Below are 19,863 nucleotides of genomic sequence, written 5' to 3' on the forward strand. Positions count from 1 at the left end.
GTAGGTGTTGGGCAAGCAGTTATTTACGCATCCAGTGTGCACTTTATTAACATTGCTTAGCGCTTGTCTTTTTTAATCCAAGCAAAATTGAAGTTGTGTCAGGGGAGGTTTAGGTTGGGTATAAGGAAAAGGTTCTTGCCCCAGAGGGTGGTTGGGCACTGAACAGGCTCCCCAGGGAAGTGGTCACAGCACCAGCCTGGCAGAGCTCAAGAGCATTTGGACAATGCTCTCTGGCACATAGCGACTCTTGGGGATGGTGATGTGCAGGGCCAGGAGTTGGACTTGATGATACTTGAAGATCCCCTCCAACTCAGCATAGTCTGTGATTCTGTGAATGATTTACCAAGTCTACTTGGCTTCTACAGGGCGACAATAAAAACGTTTTCACTCGTGAGCGGGTTGGAAGCAATGCCCCGCATCCTGCCACCTGGGGACACCCGCGGGAATACACCGAGCCCCCCGGGCATGAAACCAACACCCGTACCCGGCCGGCGGGCGCCCGGCTGGGGGGCAGACGAGGACACCCCGGCGGTTGGGGCCGAGCCGGGCGCTGGGGAAAGGCGGGAGGCGGGCGAGCAGCGGTGCGGGGGCGGGCGGGCGCTGAGGCGGCGGGGCGGTGCCGCCGGCGGGGCAGCCCCGGGGAGGGCGGGCAGCCCGGGAAGGGGTGCGGGGGTGTGACCGCCGGTGTGGCCGGTGAGCGGCGCCGCCTCTCCGCCGGGTTCCCTCCTTCTCTCCCGCTCAGCTCCCTGACTGCCCTCGCAGGCGGGAGGCGGCGCAGAGGGAGCGTGCGGTGGTGTGCGGGCAGCCCCTGGCCGGAGCCGAGCCGAGCCCCCGCATCATGCCGGCCGCCGCGCCGCCCCCGCTCCACCCCGCGGCAGGCGCCTGCTGCCACTGCCAGGGTGAGTGCCCCTTCCCTCTGCCCCTTCCCCGCAGGCACCCCCCGCGCCACCCCAGCAGGACCCTGCTCCGTCAGGCCGCCAGCTGGGGCTCGTTTCGGGAGGAGGGGGCGAGCTGGCGGCGCGGCGCCCTGGCTGGGGGGGACGCGGGGCGGAGGCCGCGAAAGTTCCTGCCCAGGTCCTTGCGGGTAGCGGGGGAAGCTTTCGCGGGCGTTTGGGCTGGAAAATAGGGCTGGAGACTGACGGAGGAAGGAATGTACGTTGCCTCTCGGCCCGAGAGCTTTGGGAGGGGAGAGAGGTCCCCGAAGGTCCGGAGTTGGGGCGGTTATTTCACCGTGCTCCTTTAATTGCCTGTATTTTGAATTGAAGAGGCCCCTTCGCCCCCACAGTTTTGTGCTGTAGGGGAGACTAGCAAGTGGACTCTCTGGGAAGTGGGTTGCTTTGGGAAGCAGAGCAAGGCGCTGCCGCAGCGCGGAGAGCCTGTCCCTGGCGCTGGCCGCGGGTCGCGCCGCCCCTGCTCCAGGCTGAGCGGCCCCGCGGCAGCCCGCCGATACTGGGGCAAGCTTTGGAGGCTGAGTGCAAACTCAGCGTTTGCCGCTCGGAAAGGCAGGCACGGTGTCATCTGTGCTCCCATGGAAATCGAGGATTTGAAGTAACTTGCACTCTTAATAGTTGGCATGAGAGTACTTCGCTGGGAGCGAATGCTTGTGGGCTGCTCAGAGCACACTGATGGCTCTGCAAAGAAAAGTGAATCGAATGCAGTGTAAGGGTTTTAAACCATTGCACAACTGTGTGTTAAAACACACTTGAGGCTGATGAATCTTCCCGCAGCTGGGGAATCACAACGGCTGGAGGTATACGGGTTACAGGCAGGGGCTCAGAGTGGGAAGGGCTCTTGTGTCAGATGGAGGTGCTGTGACGTGTGGTAGCCAGACCTCTATTGGGAAGAATGCTGGCTGTGCCTTTGCAGCCCCTGGTTTCTGTAGTTATATCAGTTGTCTTTGCTTCTGTTTAATAGCTGAGCAGATATTTATTCGAGAACTACTGCATAACTTTTCCCTGTGCAGCATTATTTTCTGCCTTCCTCAGGGTACATTCAGTATGCAATGTCAGCAGGACTGGACGGGCCACTGGTTTGAGCTAATGGAGCAGTTTTCATGTTGTGAGACACAGTGTTTGAGAAGAGCCCCATAAACTGAAACTTCTCCTGCACTGAGTACTAAAAGGTTTCCTTTTTCAAAAAAGAACAAACCCAAAGCCAACAAAAAATCCCAATGACTTGCAATAGTGTAAAAAGTTTCTAGCTCCTTGCTCTGAGCGTTAAGATTGAAACCCATCCTGTGTGAGGGTATAAACTGAGAGTTTATCCTTGAATCTGATAATTTGTTATGCATGCTTTTGATATTAACTTTATAGAGACATGAAAACGTGCATATATGCAACATATATTGTCTTCCCACCTCCTTGTTTCCTTTTCTTCTAGCCCTTCTTGTTTTGTCTTGATGCTTCTTGTGTTTTTTTTCTGTGACCTGAATGTAGTTTTGACCCTTTGAAATGTTGATAACTCAGCAGACTCCCAAAACAGTCAGGAAGTGAAATGAAGCTTACAAAACATATTACAGCTGCTTTATGTAGTAGAAGTACAGTTATTATAGCAACTCATGCTCTTCTCAAGAGGTAACTGAATTTTATATCTCAGGATGCCACCCTTCAGCTCCTCAGATAAAACTGATCCTGCTGAGTGAGTTCTTTTCTTGTAGTATAATGGGTGTGGATCTTCTGAAATAGCATGACCTTTTCCATGAAAATTTTTGTAGGCTGTTCAGGCACATCAGCTGGGAGTTAGCTTCTGATGAATCTCCATCTGTGGCTTATTATCCTGAATTGGTTAATTGCACTTAAACTGTCAGCAAAGATAAGATAACTTGGTTTAATTCAAGTTAGTGGCAGCTGTTCAAACCCCTGAGTTTGAGCGATGCTTAAGTTACCTTGTCTAGATTGGGTTTTTTTAATACTCAAGTTAATTACCTTGGGCATGCTAGCCTGACTTTTGAATGTACCTTTATCTGGTAGTGTCACTACCAGCTTTGTATCTGTTTTCACTGCTGCTTTTTCTGGTCATGTTCCTCAAAGCGTCATGATTTTGGCACCAGCTGGACTTACAGTGTTTAGTGACTAAGGGAAGTTGTGTGGGATTCATTTCCCTATTTCCAGGATTACCTAGCTTGGTTTGTTTTCTGCAGAAACAACTATAGTTTTGTAAAAATAAGGGAGGTTTGTGGTCCTTCCTTCTCTTCCAACAGCTCTAGGGTGAATTGAGTTGGTTTCTGTCACTGATTTTCTCATTTCCTTTAAGTTAATGATTCCTTGACATTTAACAACATTTGAAATTAGTGTTACATAGATTTTCTTGTAAATAAAATTAGAATCTTTCTTGTAAATATAATTAGAATCAGAACAGTATGGTGATTTCAGCTGCCTCAGATCTCACTGAAGCTAATGTGAAACTTTTAATTAGCTTCATTGCAATTTGGATCAAAGCTGAAAATATGGTAGTTGAAGAGGTGAATGTGACATTTCTCTTCATAACAGTATACTGTTTTCCATGTTTTTCTCAATTTCAGGGTATGGGCTCTGTCCTTTTGGAGCGTTCACTAGATTCTGGAACCAATCAGGAAAGAGTGGGAGTTACTGCCTTGATTGATTCTGATGTAAATTTGGAGTTTTGGTAATGCTTGCACATTGTCCATCTTACCTAGCAGTAGTTGGCTTTCACTGCAAATGAAAGTCAGGTGTGTTTACCATCTTCTCTCTGTTGCTAGCATTGTTTACACAGTCTAATTATTGTAAGAATGCAAAACAATTATGCCACGTATTCGTGGAGGAAGCTCTCAGCAGACCTTCTGAAAACACCATCTCCCACTCCATCAATAGTGCTAGCCTGCACGTATTCTCCAGGTTTTAGTTTTTTCATCACTCCAAATAATGTAGTTAATGGAAATGCTGGGAAATGTCTGGTGATGTGAAAATCATGATCTGCTTGACATCATGCTTTTGAGTCTAATTAGTGCTGGCTTACAGTTTTCCCTGAGAAATCCATCTTCCTTTGTAAGTCCTGTGAAACAATTGGTTTTGCAGTGTTGCCTCCAGTATATGAATCTTCTGAAAAAGTAGTTCTGTAATAATGGGGCTGGGAATTCTGCTTTTGTATGTGAGTTAACGTCTCTTAAATGTGCTATATTTACAAATAAAACTTCTGTGTGATTTCCCCTTTTGCAAACCAGATGGAGAATCAGACTCTGGCGAGTCTTTCCTTTAGTTATGCAACGAGGTTATTGGTAGTAAAGGATCTGGAAGCTTAATTAAACTCTCAGTGACACCTCTGCAGGCTCTTATTTTCACTGTGTTTGCTCAGTTGCAACTGATTAGTCATCAAGTTGAGATTTAGGAAGCAATGTGAATAATGTCTCGCACAAGAAGAAACAGAATCCTGCTCCTTTGACTGAAGCATTGTTGGCTAAGAGGACTAAAAAGCAGTTGAAAGCTTACTTTGTAATGAAACATGAATAATTAATTTGAAATATATGGTACTTCAGGAGTCAAGAACATCAACAGTCAAGAGCTCCCTGTACAGTGAGCCTTAAGAAGCACATGGAGGGCTTTGCCAGATGGATTCTGGCAAATGCCACAGTTGTGTAAGATGTTTTTGTTTCACTCTGTCAGTTCTATCCCTCTCCTGAAAGATCCTTGATGCAAAGTCTGGGGCTGCAGAGGTGACTTCCCTGGTTACTGGGGCAGACCCTAAAGCAGGAAAACTGCAGAAAGCAGCCATGGCTGTTCCCAATAAAATACACAGCCTGTCATCTTTGAAAGAAATTAAATAAATGAGCAGTTTCATAATATTCTTTTTTTGGTTTTATGCAGCTTAAACCAAGCCTCACACCTCCAAAGGCACTGATTCATTTCACGTGCAGTCTTACATTTCACATAGCTCTTTACAGATTATGCATCTGTATACTTCTCTACAAGACTTCTCTTTATGCTCGCCTTTTAATTTGCTACCCTTAAAATGTCAGAAAGAAGATAATGAAAGTGGGGTTCTGCTCCAAAAAAAAAAGTAAATATGATGGCACTTGTGAGTCATTACCAGTCTCCATGAAATCTTTACCTTCATCTGTTGCTCTGGGTGTGATTCAGCTCAGTTTAACACTAACACATGGCAGTAACCATCTGTGTTTGCTGTAAATATTTTATTTTTTAATTACAAATGGCTTGATTTAGAAAACCTGCAGCAGTACAGTGGGGTGGTTGTGGGCCTGCAGGGGAAGAAGATAAGCACCTGAAGAGATAATTTTTGCCCAAGCACAGAGACAGTGTTGGAAGGAGGAGAGCACAGAGAGCAACCCAGGCTGCCCTGCAGCAGTCCAGTCCCTGATGCTCCCTTCTTGGAGGAGCTGGACAGTAGAACACCAGCACAGACTGCAAAGGGGCTCTGAACATTTAGTGAAGGAGAAGGGGGTGGGGGGGGGGAACTAAGGCAAAGCCAACTCTAAGTTTATCTTTGAGGAGAAATAAGGAAAGATGGTTGCTAAATGTCACTGATCCATCGTGATTCTCATACAGTAAATATGGTCACATGTCGTAGCATGCTGAGCCTCCCACAAGTGTTTTGCTGTGGGATGACACTCACACTGGGGCTGAGGGTGTCACAGAGGCACCATCCATTCTCAGAATGGAAAAGTCCAGAGCTCCCTTAGCCACAAGGGAGGGTTTTCCAATGTGGACATCCCTCAGGCTCCCTCCCTCTGCTGAAGTCCAGCCAGCTGCAAAGTTTTTCCATCAGACTGTCATTCTACACAGTCCTTCTCATCTTAGGAACTTCTTTGCTGCAACATCTACCTGATTTTTAGCTGCTCTGGTGCTCTTTGTTCTGTAGGGTCTCCCATTAACTCTGAGGTCTGTGTCCCAAAAAGGGAGTGAGATAAATGACCTGGGGGAAGAGAGTAGTCTCACTTCTTTCTTTCTAGTGTGAGAGACTGGGGAAGAATGAGAACAGACACTTATGGGACTGAAAGATTTGGGGATTTCTGGTTTGCAGTTTGCATAACACAATGTGTGTTTGTTCTTAAAATAAAAAGCAGATGTGTTGAAGATAAGGTGTACAATGCAAAGTTTTGAAGTCTTCTTGCTTGCCCTCATGAGGCCACAGAGTGGGTCCAGAGGTGCATGTCTCCCATGGTCCTGCAGTCCAGGTGTAGCCACTAAGAACATTTTCTTTCTTTGCAGCTGACGCTTTGGAAACTCACCTAATGGGAGCAGACACGTTTGGCCGGGAGAAACTTTAGTTCTGTTGGTGACGTGTGGGACAGAAGGAACCCAACTTGACATATAGCTGAGTTTGCAGCGCTGACAGTTAAAGGAAAAATACTATTGCATGCGAATTTAAGCATGCTTGATGTGAAATTGTGAAAGATAAAGAACTTGGAATCCCATCATATTAATTTTATATGATCTTTTAGGGCTAAGACTGTATATTTATGAGACTGGGATATTATTCTGATTTTTTTTTTTTTCTTTTTGTATGTGAGCCCAAATTAGTTTTTCTTCAGTGAACTTAGAACACTGTCTGAACTGCTGAGTGATTTTCATTTTCTACAAATTGGGTTAGACTGGGTCAGTGATTGATCTCCCCTATACTGGTGCATATCACACATGGAAGTGCTGGCGTTAGTATGACTGGAAAGGCCCATTAGGGGAGCAGAAGGGATGTTATAGAAATTAATCTGATCCCTCTCTCCCCCCCCCCCCTTTTTTTTTTCATTGTTTTAGTATTAAAATTGTTTTTGAACGAATCCAGATGATAAATGATATTTAACATGGTTTTGTTTTCCTTCTGCTTTAGTAGCAAATGCAGATAAGAATTAGTGCAAATACCATTGAGTTTGGTTGTGGGGTTTTTTTCGTTTTTGTTTTTTGTTTGTTTGTTTTGTTTTCAAATTCAGTTAATGTAGTTGAATAAAATGCACTTTGGTTGTCTAAAAAGACTTTTAAAAAATTTTTGTTCTTTTATTGTGTTGTGCTTCTTTTATTTTGTTTTGTAAACCATGGTTATAATACCATATGCTTTACAATAATATTTTATTGCCTAGTATAGTTTATAACTGCCTTACCATCAAATGTATTCTGAGCATGTAGGGCTTATTTGATGTATTTCTTCAGTGTATTAAAAAATCTATTTCTATGAGGCCAGGTAGGTAAAATCTAATATTATGCAGGTTAAAAAGTTAAGCTTTTATGACTATTGATTAGAACTGCTGCTCCCCCAACCTGTGTTCCTGTGCATTAAGATATATGCATTACTGCATTATCAGATGCTGCTTTTTTTTTATCCCCAGGGAATCTGTCTCCATCAGTGTATGTGATGGACAAAGCTTTCCTAATGAGCCTCTACTCTACTGTTTACCCTGGCTCTTCATGCCTTCTGCTGTGTGTTTTTTGAGCCCTGCTGTTAATACAGGCTTATTAGCTTCTGGGCTTTTCTGTCATAGTTGTTTCTAGAGTAACAAATACGAATCAGCATATCTGTGATACCTCCAAAGGGAAGGCTTGTACTGCATTCAGTGGCAGCCAAGGTGCAGAAAATAAAGTCAAAAGTACTTTAATCTGGGCAAGAAAGCAGCTTGAGATGCTTAGGTCCTGAATTTTGGGATGACTTTGTGTTGTGTTTTATTATCTTGTGGTCTGAAGTACCTCTTCCAGTATATGCCCTTGCAGATGTGAGCACTGAGCAGGTTTGTGGACCAGGTCTCAGAATGTTGTTTTGACTACCAGACTCTGATCCTCTCTGGAAAGTATAGATTAAGTTGATTGCTTTGAAACTCAATGGAATTGTTTGAGACAAAATCCAGTTCTTCAGGGCTGCAGTGCCTAAAGTAGAGAAACTGATCTTCCTCTATTTTTTCACAAACGTTTCAGTTCTCCTGGTTACATATATTTCTCTACAACACAGTCCTTCATCCAGTTTGCCTGAAAAAGAGGGTCCAATGTACCCTGGGGTGGGCATAAGAAAAACTGTGTATATATCTAAACTGTCTTGTATGCAGGGAGGAAGTGAATTCACAAAAGAAATTATTTGCTTTGGAAGTCACTCCTAGATCATCTAAGTTCCAAGCCTTCTACTACAAGCCGGGGAATCTTATACCTTATATCTCTCCTCTTTCAGTTTAAGGCCATTCCCCCTTGTCCTATCACTCCATGCCCTTGTAAAAATCTTTCTACAGCTCTCTCCTAGGTCCCTTTAGGTACTAAAAGGCCATTCTGAAGGCCATTCTAAAGGCTATTCCCAGAGCTGCTGCCTTCTCCAGACTGAGCAACCCCACCTCTGTCTTCGCAGGAGGGGTACTCCAGCCCTTTGATCAACATCATGCCCTCCACTGGAGTTGCTTCAGCAGGTCCACATCCTTCATATGTCAAGGGCCCCAGAGCTGTGTGAAGCGCTCCAGGTCTCATGAGAATGGAAAAGTAGGGGAGAACCACCTCCCTTCACTTGCTGGCCTCGCTGCTTTTGATGGGATGCAGGATGTGAATGATAACTCTTAATTTTCTCCTGTCTCACTGAGGACCTTGCTAATGTTCTGTTAATGTATTCCCCTCTTTCTGTGTATGTAGTTCTTCCTGTTATTTTAAAAAAATATAAATCAATGTAAGCTAATATGGCAAGTGACAACAAAAGCAGGTAGATGTTCTTTATTGAGAATTGCAGAGAAGGAGACCATGTGAGGATAGTTCTATTGCTGACTTCCAGTCCCATCTCTTTGTCTAAGTTTGGCATTCTACCTGACTTCTTGATCCACTCTTATTCTTATGTTTTACTGCTTCCCTATTACAGTCTCCATCTGCTTCAACTGTGTCAGTAAAGGCCAGGGGAATTTCTATCAGCAGGTATAAAAGTTTGTAGGAACTGCTGTGTGTCAGACAGTACCTGACTATAGCACTATTGGCTTCCTTCTCTGCAGTCTGTCACGATTCCTCTTTGCTCTTATCCTCACAGTCCAGTTCTTCACTAGGTTTCCTTTTCCATTTTCAATTCCATACCTCTGAGCTGAGTGAGTATTTGGAGCTTGCTCAGGCTGGAACTAACAGCAACTGTCCAACTAACAGCAACAGTAACAAGACATATGACACTGTCTTCATCCAGCCCTTGTGAAATTTGACTTTCTTTTTCTACTCAGGGTTTTATCTGGTCAAAACTGATGCAGTGTGTCTGCCTGCAGTGTTGTTGCTGAAATAACCACCAGTCCTGACTCAAACAAAATCTCTGTCCTAAAACGATGTAAAACATGGCAGGGGAGGAAAGAGAGGATATGGCTCTTCAGAGAGAAGTTCACCAGTAGTGTTTCCAACAGTGGGGCTGTAGATAATGTAAAATTTACTTGCTGTAAAAGGATGCCTGTGATCATGTTTTGTTTTTGTGCATCTGATCTCGTGAACTAAGACTTGCCATGTTACTGCTTCAGTCTTGGGCACTAAGAGTGTGCACTAGCCCTGGAAGTTGCAACTTTAAATAATTTACAGCAAGAGAGGAGATAAAGATGGCACATTTCTAGAGGACTTGGATTGCATCCTGGAGCTGGCTGCTGATGCACACTGGTAACCTGTGTGAGCTACGTACTCGGCTGCTCCGAGTTCAGTGCCAGAGACATTCTTCATACTCAAGTACTTGAAGATTAGTACTGTGAAATGAATCAAATGTTTTCTGTACCAAGTAAGATCATTCTCTTTTTTTCCCCCTATGGTCTTTGTTTTACATGCCCTCAGCAGGAATTTTCTTAAGGAAAAAACAGGCATTTGTACTGCTGTCCTTTCTCTGCCCACTTAAACAGTGTTTTGTTTATCCTGTATTGAGACCAGTGTATCAAAATAGATCCCAGATACATGGTTTCTGTCATGTGCAAGTTTAGTTGCTGCTAATGTTTTGGGGCATTTTCATAATTGCTTTGTAAGTGGAAGCCTTGTAAAAAAATTGGAGGGCTCAGATAACACCATCTTATTCACAGGAATGCCATGCCTAGATCCTTTTCCACTGCTGTCTTCTGTTTTGTGTTGTAAAACTCTTTGTAAAAATTTAATTTCCGTTCAACCTGTGACTTTATAGCAGAATGGTGAACCATTCAGTTAATTACTGAAACTGGGATCTCCAGCAGGAGAGCCAAGAAGAATGCAAGCTGAGGGGCAATATTTTAATTAATGAACAAAAGCTTATGGACTGGCCAAGGGAAAGGATAAGTTCTGAAAGACAAATGGCAGCAATACATATTTAGTTGCAGTGGGTGACCTCTGGCAAACCCTGTTACTCTGCTGTTTTAGCTGGTGTAGCCAGGCAATTCCTTAAGATATAGATGTTGATGTATACACAACTTTGGAGCTTAAGTCTTCAGAATTCATTTAATTTTTCTCCATGTCCAGAATATGATCCAAAACACTCTGAGGAAATGTCTTCTAGAGGAATTTTTGTGATTTCTCCCTGTGTTTTCCCACCCTCCCCACCCCCACAGTGGGATGGACTGAGGTGATCACAAATGATTTGTAAATTTTAAAAATGAGTCACAGAAGCTGTGCTCCCTGCAGGGGTACACATTTTCTCAGTAGAGAGCATCTGTGCTTTGGTCATAGGTGCTAAATTTCTTGTTTCTGCTGTTTGAGCCCCCAAATCCCAGTTTGTTCCATCCTCCATGTTTCTCTAGAGAGTTGGTGTCGGTGTTTGCCCTGCAAGACCATCATGTCTTCATCATATGGAGCTCTGTATTGCTCCATGGGTTCTAGTTTTGGTTTTCCTGTGCCCATGTGCACAGTTTAGGTGGTGCGCAGGGTGACATTGACCACCTGTGTTGCCTTGGCCCCGCCTGTCCACAGCAGCAGCCTCAGCATCCTCCTTGGCCATGCTGCACCACTGATAATCCATAATACACTAGAATATATGGATAGATATGTATGCACATAAAATCAGACACACTCGTCAATCCATCTTAACATTTCTGAGGAATAATTATATTTAATAATCGTTAGCTCTCAGGAGGACAGCAAAAGAAAAAGCACATTTTATTCACAGAGGTATAATTTGCCTGTGCTTGAACTCACTGAAGTGTGTTTCTCATACCACCTCCTTCTTCCTCCTTCTCCCACTTGGATATAAATATGGAAACAAGATTTTGAAGCAATATAAATTGTAGCTATAGGATTTGGGTATGTGTGTGACCTTTGAAAGCTTTCTAGAAATGCTTGTTACTGCTTTAAGCATATGCACTTTCCTGACTGATTGAGGCTTGCTTCTTGTGTATCAGTTAAATATAGCATAACTGGAAAATAACAGAAATTATGACTGAAATAGTTGTAACAGGCAACTGAAGTGAATTTTTAATTGTATGTAATATGTAGTCATTGTGACCACCACTTTGACAAAATTTGACACTTCCCCTTTTCTTGCAAAATATTAGAAGATTCTGTCATGCAATGATTTAAGCAGTTATTGCCTTTCTCATAGTAGAAGAATATGCAATTGTACCCTTATAAGGAACATTGTTATATATCAAGCCTTTGTCAAAGTTTTTTTGGCTAGGAATCAAGTTAGTTTAGAAAGAACAAAGCATTCCTGTATTGTTCTTAATAATGACATAAAACTGCTCTTTTTCCATTAGTTACAGAATTAAAAAATAAGCTCGTCTTCTCCTTGAGGCTTAGCCAATTTAGTGAAGAAAGGAAACATAATTGATGCTTGGGTAATTGAAACAATCAACACTACAACCAAGCACTTAAAATCAATGGTTTATTGAAAGATATGATAATAGCAGCATAACAGGGAGGAACATAATCTGTGGGAAAAGTCATTATTGGTGCACCACTGTTTTTATGTTGTACCAAGATTATAAGCAGTAAAAATGTCACTCACAGTTCCCATTAGCAAGATAAAGCTTTGATGACAGTGGGTATGCAAGAACCTGGAAATGTTGATTAAATTCAGAGCTTCCTCAGTTCCTGGTAACTAACATGTTGTGGAGTTGATTTAGATTTCAGAGAACTGTTATTACAGCTGATTTTTTTTTTCCCTCCATTCACAGCAAGCTTTATTCTGGGTGGAATGTAAGTATGTGAATGTTGAGAAATCACTAGCACGTACGTAGTCATCTTTTGATAACAAGAGATCATCCTTAAAAAGCAGAATGAAGACAGAAATAACCTGTACAACCACCAAGCATTAGTCACACGTAGCTCTTATATAATGCTTACGTCTTCAGTCAGCATGCTGGCAGCTGGGCTTCTTTGTAATATTTGTTTGCAGAAGAAGCATCTATCTCATTTGTCAGGGGAAGAAAATGAAGCCAAGAGTTAAGGGACATGCTGGGGGGCGCCCAGTGCTTAGCTGGTGAGAGTATTACAACCAAGAAGCGTCCATCATCCTGCACCAAGCAGAGGCAACAGCAGAGTGGGTTCCATAGCTGTGTCTCTTCCTGTGCTTTCCACACTTAGACCCTGGCCTGTTGGGTACTTCTTGAGGCAGAGCAAGTGGATGCTCTGCTGCAGCATGTCTGCAGTTTTCCCTTTTGTTTGTTGTTCTAGGAAAGGAGTTGTATTTCTTCTTCACTCTATTATGCCTTGATGGAAAGGACAAATAAAAATATGCAGCATGGAATACCCAAAATGGCTTCTCACACTTGAAACCCAAAATGTAGTAGGCATGAGCCTAACACCAAGAGAAATGCTGATACGTGCAGATTTTCCTTTGAGGATTTGGCCACTGCACCGTGACTATGAAATCACAGTAATTGTGAAAATGGACCTGATTTTCTGGGGGATAAGCCATTGGTGTACAGAAATTTCCTTGTAATGATTCGTTAACCATCCTTTTGTCCTGGTCATATTAGCTTGTATATATTGAATGTTTATTCCCAGCTGAAGAGCAAGGCTATTAAATGGAGGCAGAAACACTCTGCAATCTCATTCTGAAAGTACATTTCTTGAGGCTGAAAATAAATGCATTGTAAGCAGGTTTTAATCCTAGCAAGTACAGCAGCTCAGAATACTTTTGGGGGACATGAGCTTATTGTTGATAGGCAGGGAATTGTGTTATAGCTTGGTTTGTCCATAACCATATGTTATGTTTTCAGTTCTTCTGTTTCGCAATTATGCGTAACAAATGGTGCCGTTTTCTTTGATGATGTTCTAAGATGAAATGTCGCTATCCCCAGAGAATACTCAGAACTTTGTGTGACTTCACATAATTTTTAGACTAAAAAAGTCAACCCAAAATATTGAAAACCATGACTCCAATTATCAAACCAAAATAAGATGGCCTTTCTTTAAGGCAAAAGACTAAATTACATTGCTATTAGATGACCTATAAAATTACAGTAAAAATTATAGCAAAAGTAAGTTTTTTTAAAAAGAATTTATTTAACTTGTTATAGAAGGTCCAGGGAAGATGAAGAGGAGATAATTATTTGTAAAAATGTAAGGTTGCATATAGAGTGCCATCTGGTAGTAATTTTAAAACACAAGTAATTAGTTTATCTTACTCATGCAGTGTAGTTCTGCAGCTTGTTGCCACAGGGTTTACAGAGGCCAAAATTGCAATTGGGTTCAGAAAGGAATTGAGTGAGTTTATGGAAGATGTATTAATAAAAGAATACTAATCAATCTGGATGCAATTCTGCTGTTCTTTGAGGATTTCTAAAAGATGTGAGGATTTAGAAGAAATACCTATTTCTGTTCAATATTATTATTTTTTTTATGACATTCCCCTGTCACAAAATGAATTTAGATTTTCTCACAAACTGACAATGCCGGAATTACACTATGTAGAGATACTCCTTAGTGGTAATTAAAAGTTCTTTATAAACCTTGAAGTCACCTACCCTTACTCTCTGAGATCACATGCACTGACACATAGAAAACTATTGCTGCAAGAGGTCTGTTGATGCAAAATGATAAATATTCCTGCTTTTTGTTTGCCTTAGGACGCCAAGGCTTATTGGACCATTCGCCACGCAAAGCAGGCTCAAAAGTAAAAGAGAGGAAACTGCATGGGACTTGTCCTCCTGTTGGTCGTGGAAACTATGAAAAACCATGTTTGGGTGAAAGCAGCCACAGGTCCTCATTTTTCAGTCCCCACAATGGTTTTCACACGATACATTCAGAGCACAGTCCTGTGAAGCCAAGGATAATTACAGTGGTGAAACCTGGGGGACGCACGCTCCGGAGGATAACCTTGCTTCTCAACAGGAGATCAGTCCAGACCTTTGAGCAGCTGATGGCTGACATTTCAGAAGCTCTGGGATTTCCTCGTTGGAAGAATGACCGTGTGAGAAAGCTATACAATCTGAGAGGCAGAGAGATCCGAAGTGTTTCTGAGTTCTTCAGGGAAGGTGATGCGTTCATTGCTATGGGGAAGGAGCCCCTCACTTTGAAGGACCTGGAGGTGGTATTACAAGAACTTTATCCTGAAAATCCTTATGCTCCCACTGCTGCCATTCAGACAAATGAGGAGCAGTCCCAAAAACTGAAGAGCAGGCTGTATGACAAGGCCTCGAAAGTAGACAGTGGCTTTGATGAGACAGAAATGACCAAGAACTGCAGCGATGGCTTGTCTTCCCAGCTGGTAGGTGGACATGAAGGAAAAAGTCAAGCCAAGACAAAACAAGAGGAAAAAATGAGAACCAAAAAAAAGTGGACTAGAGAGAGCTGGGGTGGTGAGCATGGAGTGAAACCTTCTAGGAACACACGGGAAAGTGAAAGGTACCTTAAGCATGAGAGGAGTTCTGAGGACGGCTTAGAAGAGAGTTCTGAGGAGGTGCCGAGGTGTGAGAAATGCGAACAGGAAAGGCAGGCCAGAGAAAAGTTACGGAGGGAAAGGCAGGCTGAGGCCTCGTTTGAGAATAGAGACTTGAACACAGGCATGTGTCAGAGGTACCACGTAGAAAGAAATACAAAAGTCAGGAACAACCGAAAGTCTCCTGACACATGTCTGGAGGGTGAGGAAGTTGGCTGGAAAGATAATTGCGGTAGGAGGATGTGGAAGCCGCTACATAGGATTGTTAATGAAGGGCTGGAGAAGCAAAAAAGGAACACTGAGAAAGAAAGGGATGTGGAGAAGCATGAAAACCATGGGAAGGAAGTAGTAAAAATCAGGAAGAATGCTGTAGAAGGGCTCCAGCTATCTTATGAAGTGAAGGAAGATAATGGAAGTAGCTGTGTAATGAACCAAAGTGGTTGGCTAAAGAAAGACACTCTGAGGGATGCTGAGAAAATGTCTAAAACACATAGAGAGGGCAGAGAGGGACAAAGGGCTAAAGAGGAAACTGCCAGAAGAGAGGGGAATGGCACATGTAGAGAGAGTGACATGACGCGACGAGAAAAAACAGGGGAGCGCAGAGTGAATAAAGAAGACAACAAAACTCAGGGATTGGAAAGCACAAGCCGGAGGCATGCCATTAAAAGCAGAACTGATGTGGAAAAACACTATGAGATTGGCAGAACTATTGGGGATGGGAACTTTGCAGTGGTGAAGGAATGTCGCCACTGTGATTCCAATCAGATCTATGCAATGAAAATTGTTGATAAATCCAAGCTGATGGGGAAGGAGGACATGATGGAAAGTGAAATCCTCATTATTCGGAGTCTCTCTCATCCCAATATAGTAAGCTTAATTGAGGTGTATGAGACAGAAGCTGAGATCTACTTAATCTTAGAGTATGTTCCAGGAGGGGACTTATTTGATGCAATTATAGAAAGTGTGAAGTTCACAGAGCATGATGCTGCTGTCATGATCGCTGACCTGTGTGAAGCCCTGGTTTATATTCACAGCAAGAATATTGTCCACAGGGACCTCAAACCAGAGAATCTCTTGGTAAGTATTGTCAAACATTTGCATTTGTGCAGGAATTGAATTTATTTTCCTTCCAATTACAGTTCTTTGAATTGTTTTAAGCAAATCCCATACAGAAATAATGTACTGTGGCAGGACTGCTTGAAAAAATGGGTACAATTTTGGAGTGAAATTACAATTGCAGTTTGTTTTACATAGATCTGCTGTGCATTGCAGATAGCAGTGGTTGTAGAAAGGAATTAAAGTAAAAATCATCAGATGTTCAGGTAGTGAGCATTTGTATTTTTCAGAAGTCAAATCTGTTACTTAGCATCTGACTTTTAGGCATCCAAGGATGAATCATAAAGCATCTTCCTTGCATACTAAAGGTTATTAAAATTGCTAAATTATCTTATTTATTTGTTGGACTTTATGTCCACTGCATTTGTATATCTTGCAGACTAGTGTGCTAGTCCTCTAATATAGTGATTTCTATCTTGTGACAATTTCTTTGCTTAGAAACAGAAATATTATGCAGTTGATGGAAATAATCGGACAGTAAGATGTTTTGGTGAATACAGCATTAAAGTCAGCTCAAATAGTAACTTCATGCCAAAGAGAAAAATTCTTTTTTCCATCACCTTTCTGAGGCTGTATTCTTTGCATCCAGCACTGAAGTCAATAGAGTTATTGACATGTGTGAATACGCATAGAAATGTTTGTAATATTGACACTTCACAATTACAGAACTTCACATTGTAGACTGTAACAGTAAACAACTCTCCCTTGCTAAGTGTGTGTTATGCTTTTGTTTTAGGGTTCCAAATTTCCTGATAAACAGATAAATAACAAGTATTTGCCAGTCTCTAATAAATTGGATTTTATCAGCTTTTTGGAAGTTCAAGGTTAGCCAAACAAAATAATAGATTTAGTCCTATGGGCCATTCAGTGCTTTTAAGAAAATTAATTTTGCACAGGGATCAGTGTGAATTTCTGGAGAAAAGCAGCAGTGTAGCCTCAAGGATAATGCAGAGGCTGCAAAAGGCTGGGCTGGAACAGTTTGCTCCCAAACCTTTAAACTAGCAATAGCATCTTTATTAGGTCCTGCTATGAATCCTGCTTAGTTTAATGAAAATCTTTGGTGTGTAATGTAAATCTTTGTGTGTGATCTCTGTGTAAATTAAGGAATGAATGCAACTCTGAATGCAGTGAATGCAACTGGCTTGTTTGCAGGAAGAAGTGGGCTTGTGGGCCCTGACTTTGTGTTTCATTTGTACAAAGTTGAACAAAACTTCACATAGAACTGCATGGCTTTTTTCAGAAGCTGATTTTCCATTATGAACCAGGTCCTGCTCTTTCCTATTTGCTGAAAATAAGCTAGTGCTCAGTGAAACACCTGAGATCTGATGCTTCATTTTCCTCCCTAATACATAATCATCACAGTGATGTAGATAAGCAAAGAAGGGCAAGATAAAGGTCTGCTCCGATTGTTTTCACATTTAGTTCACAAAACTGCAAAACAGAGAATGCTGGGCAGTGGCAGCATTGTGTAGCTCTGAAATAATCGTGTTGCCCCTTCTGAAAGTCAGAATACAATTTTCAAGGACAGAGCAGCTCCCAGACTGTAGGTATTTTTTGGTACAAGAACAGTGTTACCTAAACACTGAAGGAAATAAAATTTTACCTCTTCTAGTTTCAACTTGCTGTTAATTTTCTGTGCGCACCTGTATTAGATACCATGTACACAAAGTACACTTTTGAAAAGCAAGTCTATTCAACCATGCTCCTGATAGTATTGAATAGGTCACCTGCTATCTAATAAGTATTCCTATGAAGACAGGCCATTTGAGCAAGATTCTGGGGTTTCTGTCTTTTTAGTGTGCTGCCTCTGTGTCCTTAGAGTGCCTGGTGCAGCAAAGTTGGAAGGAGAGCTGCCACTAATCTTTCCATCAGCCAGTACTGAACAGTAACAAACAGCATTGAAGCAATTTCATGGGTTCATTGACTGTTGGTGGAGCCGGAGCATCAGGAGATGAAGCAAAGTGCTTCAAGTTCCAGCATCCTGCAGAGATGTCCCTGTTTGTGGGATATCTCTTTTTACACTGAGGATGTTTAAATCTGAATTAGTCTTCCTAGACTTTTTACACAAATGTCAAAATATAAATATGTACTTTTAGGCTGTTGACTTTTTTGTCCTATTTTGGGTCATCTTTTAGTCAGGTGATCTTCTAATCTTTATCTACTGTTTTTCCCCTTCAAGAAAATGGGAAGTGGAAGAGTAAGGATCCTTGGTCTATTTTACTAAGGAAATGTGTATGTCTATTCTGAACCTGCTTTGTGTGAGAATCTAACCCTGTTCCTAATGACTTTTAAACATATTGGCTAATTGTCATAAGAGATGACAAGCAGCAGTCTGGGAAAAAGTATTTCATGAAAATAAGCCATTAGGGAAAGAAGGAAAACAGTTTCTGTCCTCACAGAGGAAAAGATAGAAATATACTTTGATGTCTAGTAACTTGTAAAATTATTGGCACAAGAGAAAGTTGGAAACCTGATGTAGCTATTACTTCACTGCACTTCAGTTTCTCTTATGGAACTGTTCTCTAGTTATAAACTTCTGTGCCAGGCCACCATCATCCTTCCTGCTTTTTCCCCTCCCTCTTTCACTACTGTGTCTGCCTGCATTGATCAGGCTCCTCGCAGCATAGCTGAGAGGCAGAAGGGTGATGACTTGCGCTACAAAAACAAAATCTGTTTGACAGCTGGTGTGAAGACAGCTGCTACGACTCCCTCCCATCTGCTAACAGAATCACCTCATCTAGGACTAGGTGTTCAGCAAGAAAACCTTTGCTGCCAAGGATGGGCAATGTGGTGTGTTTGGTCTCACAAGTGAAGCCAGTCACTTCTTTCATGCTACCTCATGGAGCAAGATTTTCTGGCAAGGTTTTTAGTTAAGGGACTGTTTAATTCTACAGCTGCTGGCATTTCTTCACTTTTGAGTGAGAAATTAATGCCCAAAATGTGGAGTTGTTTTTCCATGTTGTAGCTGTAAAAGACATAAAGTCACCCCTTTTTAGGGGTAAGGGAGAGGGCTGTATTTGTCATTGTGTACTCATCTCATTGTACATTTCCCTCGCATGCTAATGTGCTAGTTCTTCAACTGTCAACTTCATAAATGTTATAGTTTTTTATGCATTTGAGATTCCCCCCCTGCTTCTTTTTCTGTCTCTCAAGTTTTTGTATATGTGTGAGAACTTCAAGTATAGCCTTTCTGCCCTTGAACTTTGTGACACTATTTACATATATACAAAGGACTGTCCATTTTCCAACACTATTTACATTTATACAAAGCACTGCCAGTTTCCTGAGTGCATGTGAGTCAAACTCCTGTTTAACCGCTTACCTGTCATAACTTTCAGAATTTTCTGTAAGATTTTTCATAGAGATTCTTCTAGCTAGCAGCAAGGGATGTCTGAAACTCAAATGTGTAAGCAGTAATTTTTCTTAAGCTCTATCTGTTTCCCATATACAAAATGTCACATGGGTTAACTGGCTTTCATGATGAACATAACAAGAATCTGTACTGCTATATACATGTGCGTACAGAGAACTATTAATGTCTTAAATCATTATCTAAGCACACTGATGGATTTTACAAGGTAAATATGAAATCAAACAAGACCATTAATTACTGGGAGTCATCCACAGACAGGACAGAAGGAGACAGATTTTTTTTTTTTTCCCTTTGAAAATGAATTTGCCCTTATATTATAATCTTCTGGTTGTATGGCTGGCATAGCTAGAAATCCTCAGGCAATATTAAATATTCTGACATCATCTATATTTGAGTAAGTAGTGTGCAATTGACTTGACTGCCTTTAGTCCAAGGCCACCAGACGCTGTATTTCTATGGCCTAAGTTGTCTGTCTATAGCAAGTGTATGAAGTGTACTGGTCCTTCTTACCTCAATTTAGTCTATAGGCAGGCAGCATTTTTTTTGCTTTGTTCTCACCATTGCATGGAATACATGCTGTGGATGTCAGAGGTTTGATTTCTCTTGAGCAGGTTGTGCATTTCTGTAATACTTCTATGAGGTAGTAGCCTGGCCTT

The 19,863-nt window shown here is 42.0% G+C and overlaps 1 protein-coding gene across 1 annotated transcript in view; it reads left to right on the forward strand.

Moving 5' to 3' along the window:
- Positions 1–697: 697 nt before the first annotated feature.
- Positions 698–19,863, forward strand: part of DCLK3 (doublecortin like kinase 3) — a 30,584-nt gene continuing 11,418 nt past the window's right edge. The window contains exons 1-2 of the mRNA XM_059849036.1: positions 698–899; positions 13,907–15,795. Coding sequence (XP_059705019.1) covers positions 839–899; positions 13,907–15,795 — 1,950 coding nt within the window. The 5' untranslated portion in view covers positions 698–838. The remainder of the gene's footprint in view (positions 900–13,906; positions 15,796–19,863) is intronic.

Source organism: Haemorhous mexicanus, chromosome 1 (genome assembly GCF_027477595.1).
Source record: "Haemorhous mexicanus isolate bHaeMex1 chromosome 1, bHaeMex1.pri, whole genome shotgun sequence".
Classification (NCBI taxonomy): Eukaryota; Metazoa; Chordata; class Aves; order Passeriformes; family Fringillidae; genus Haemorhous; species Haemorhous mexicanus.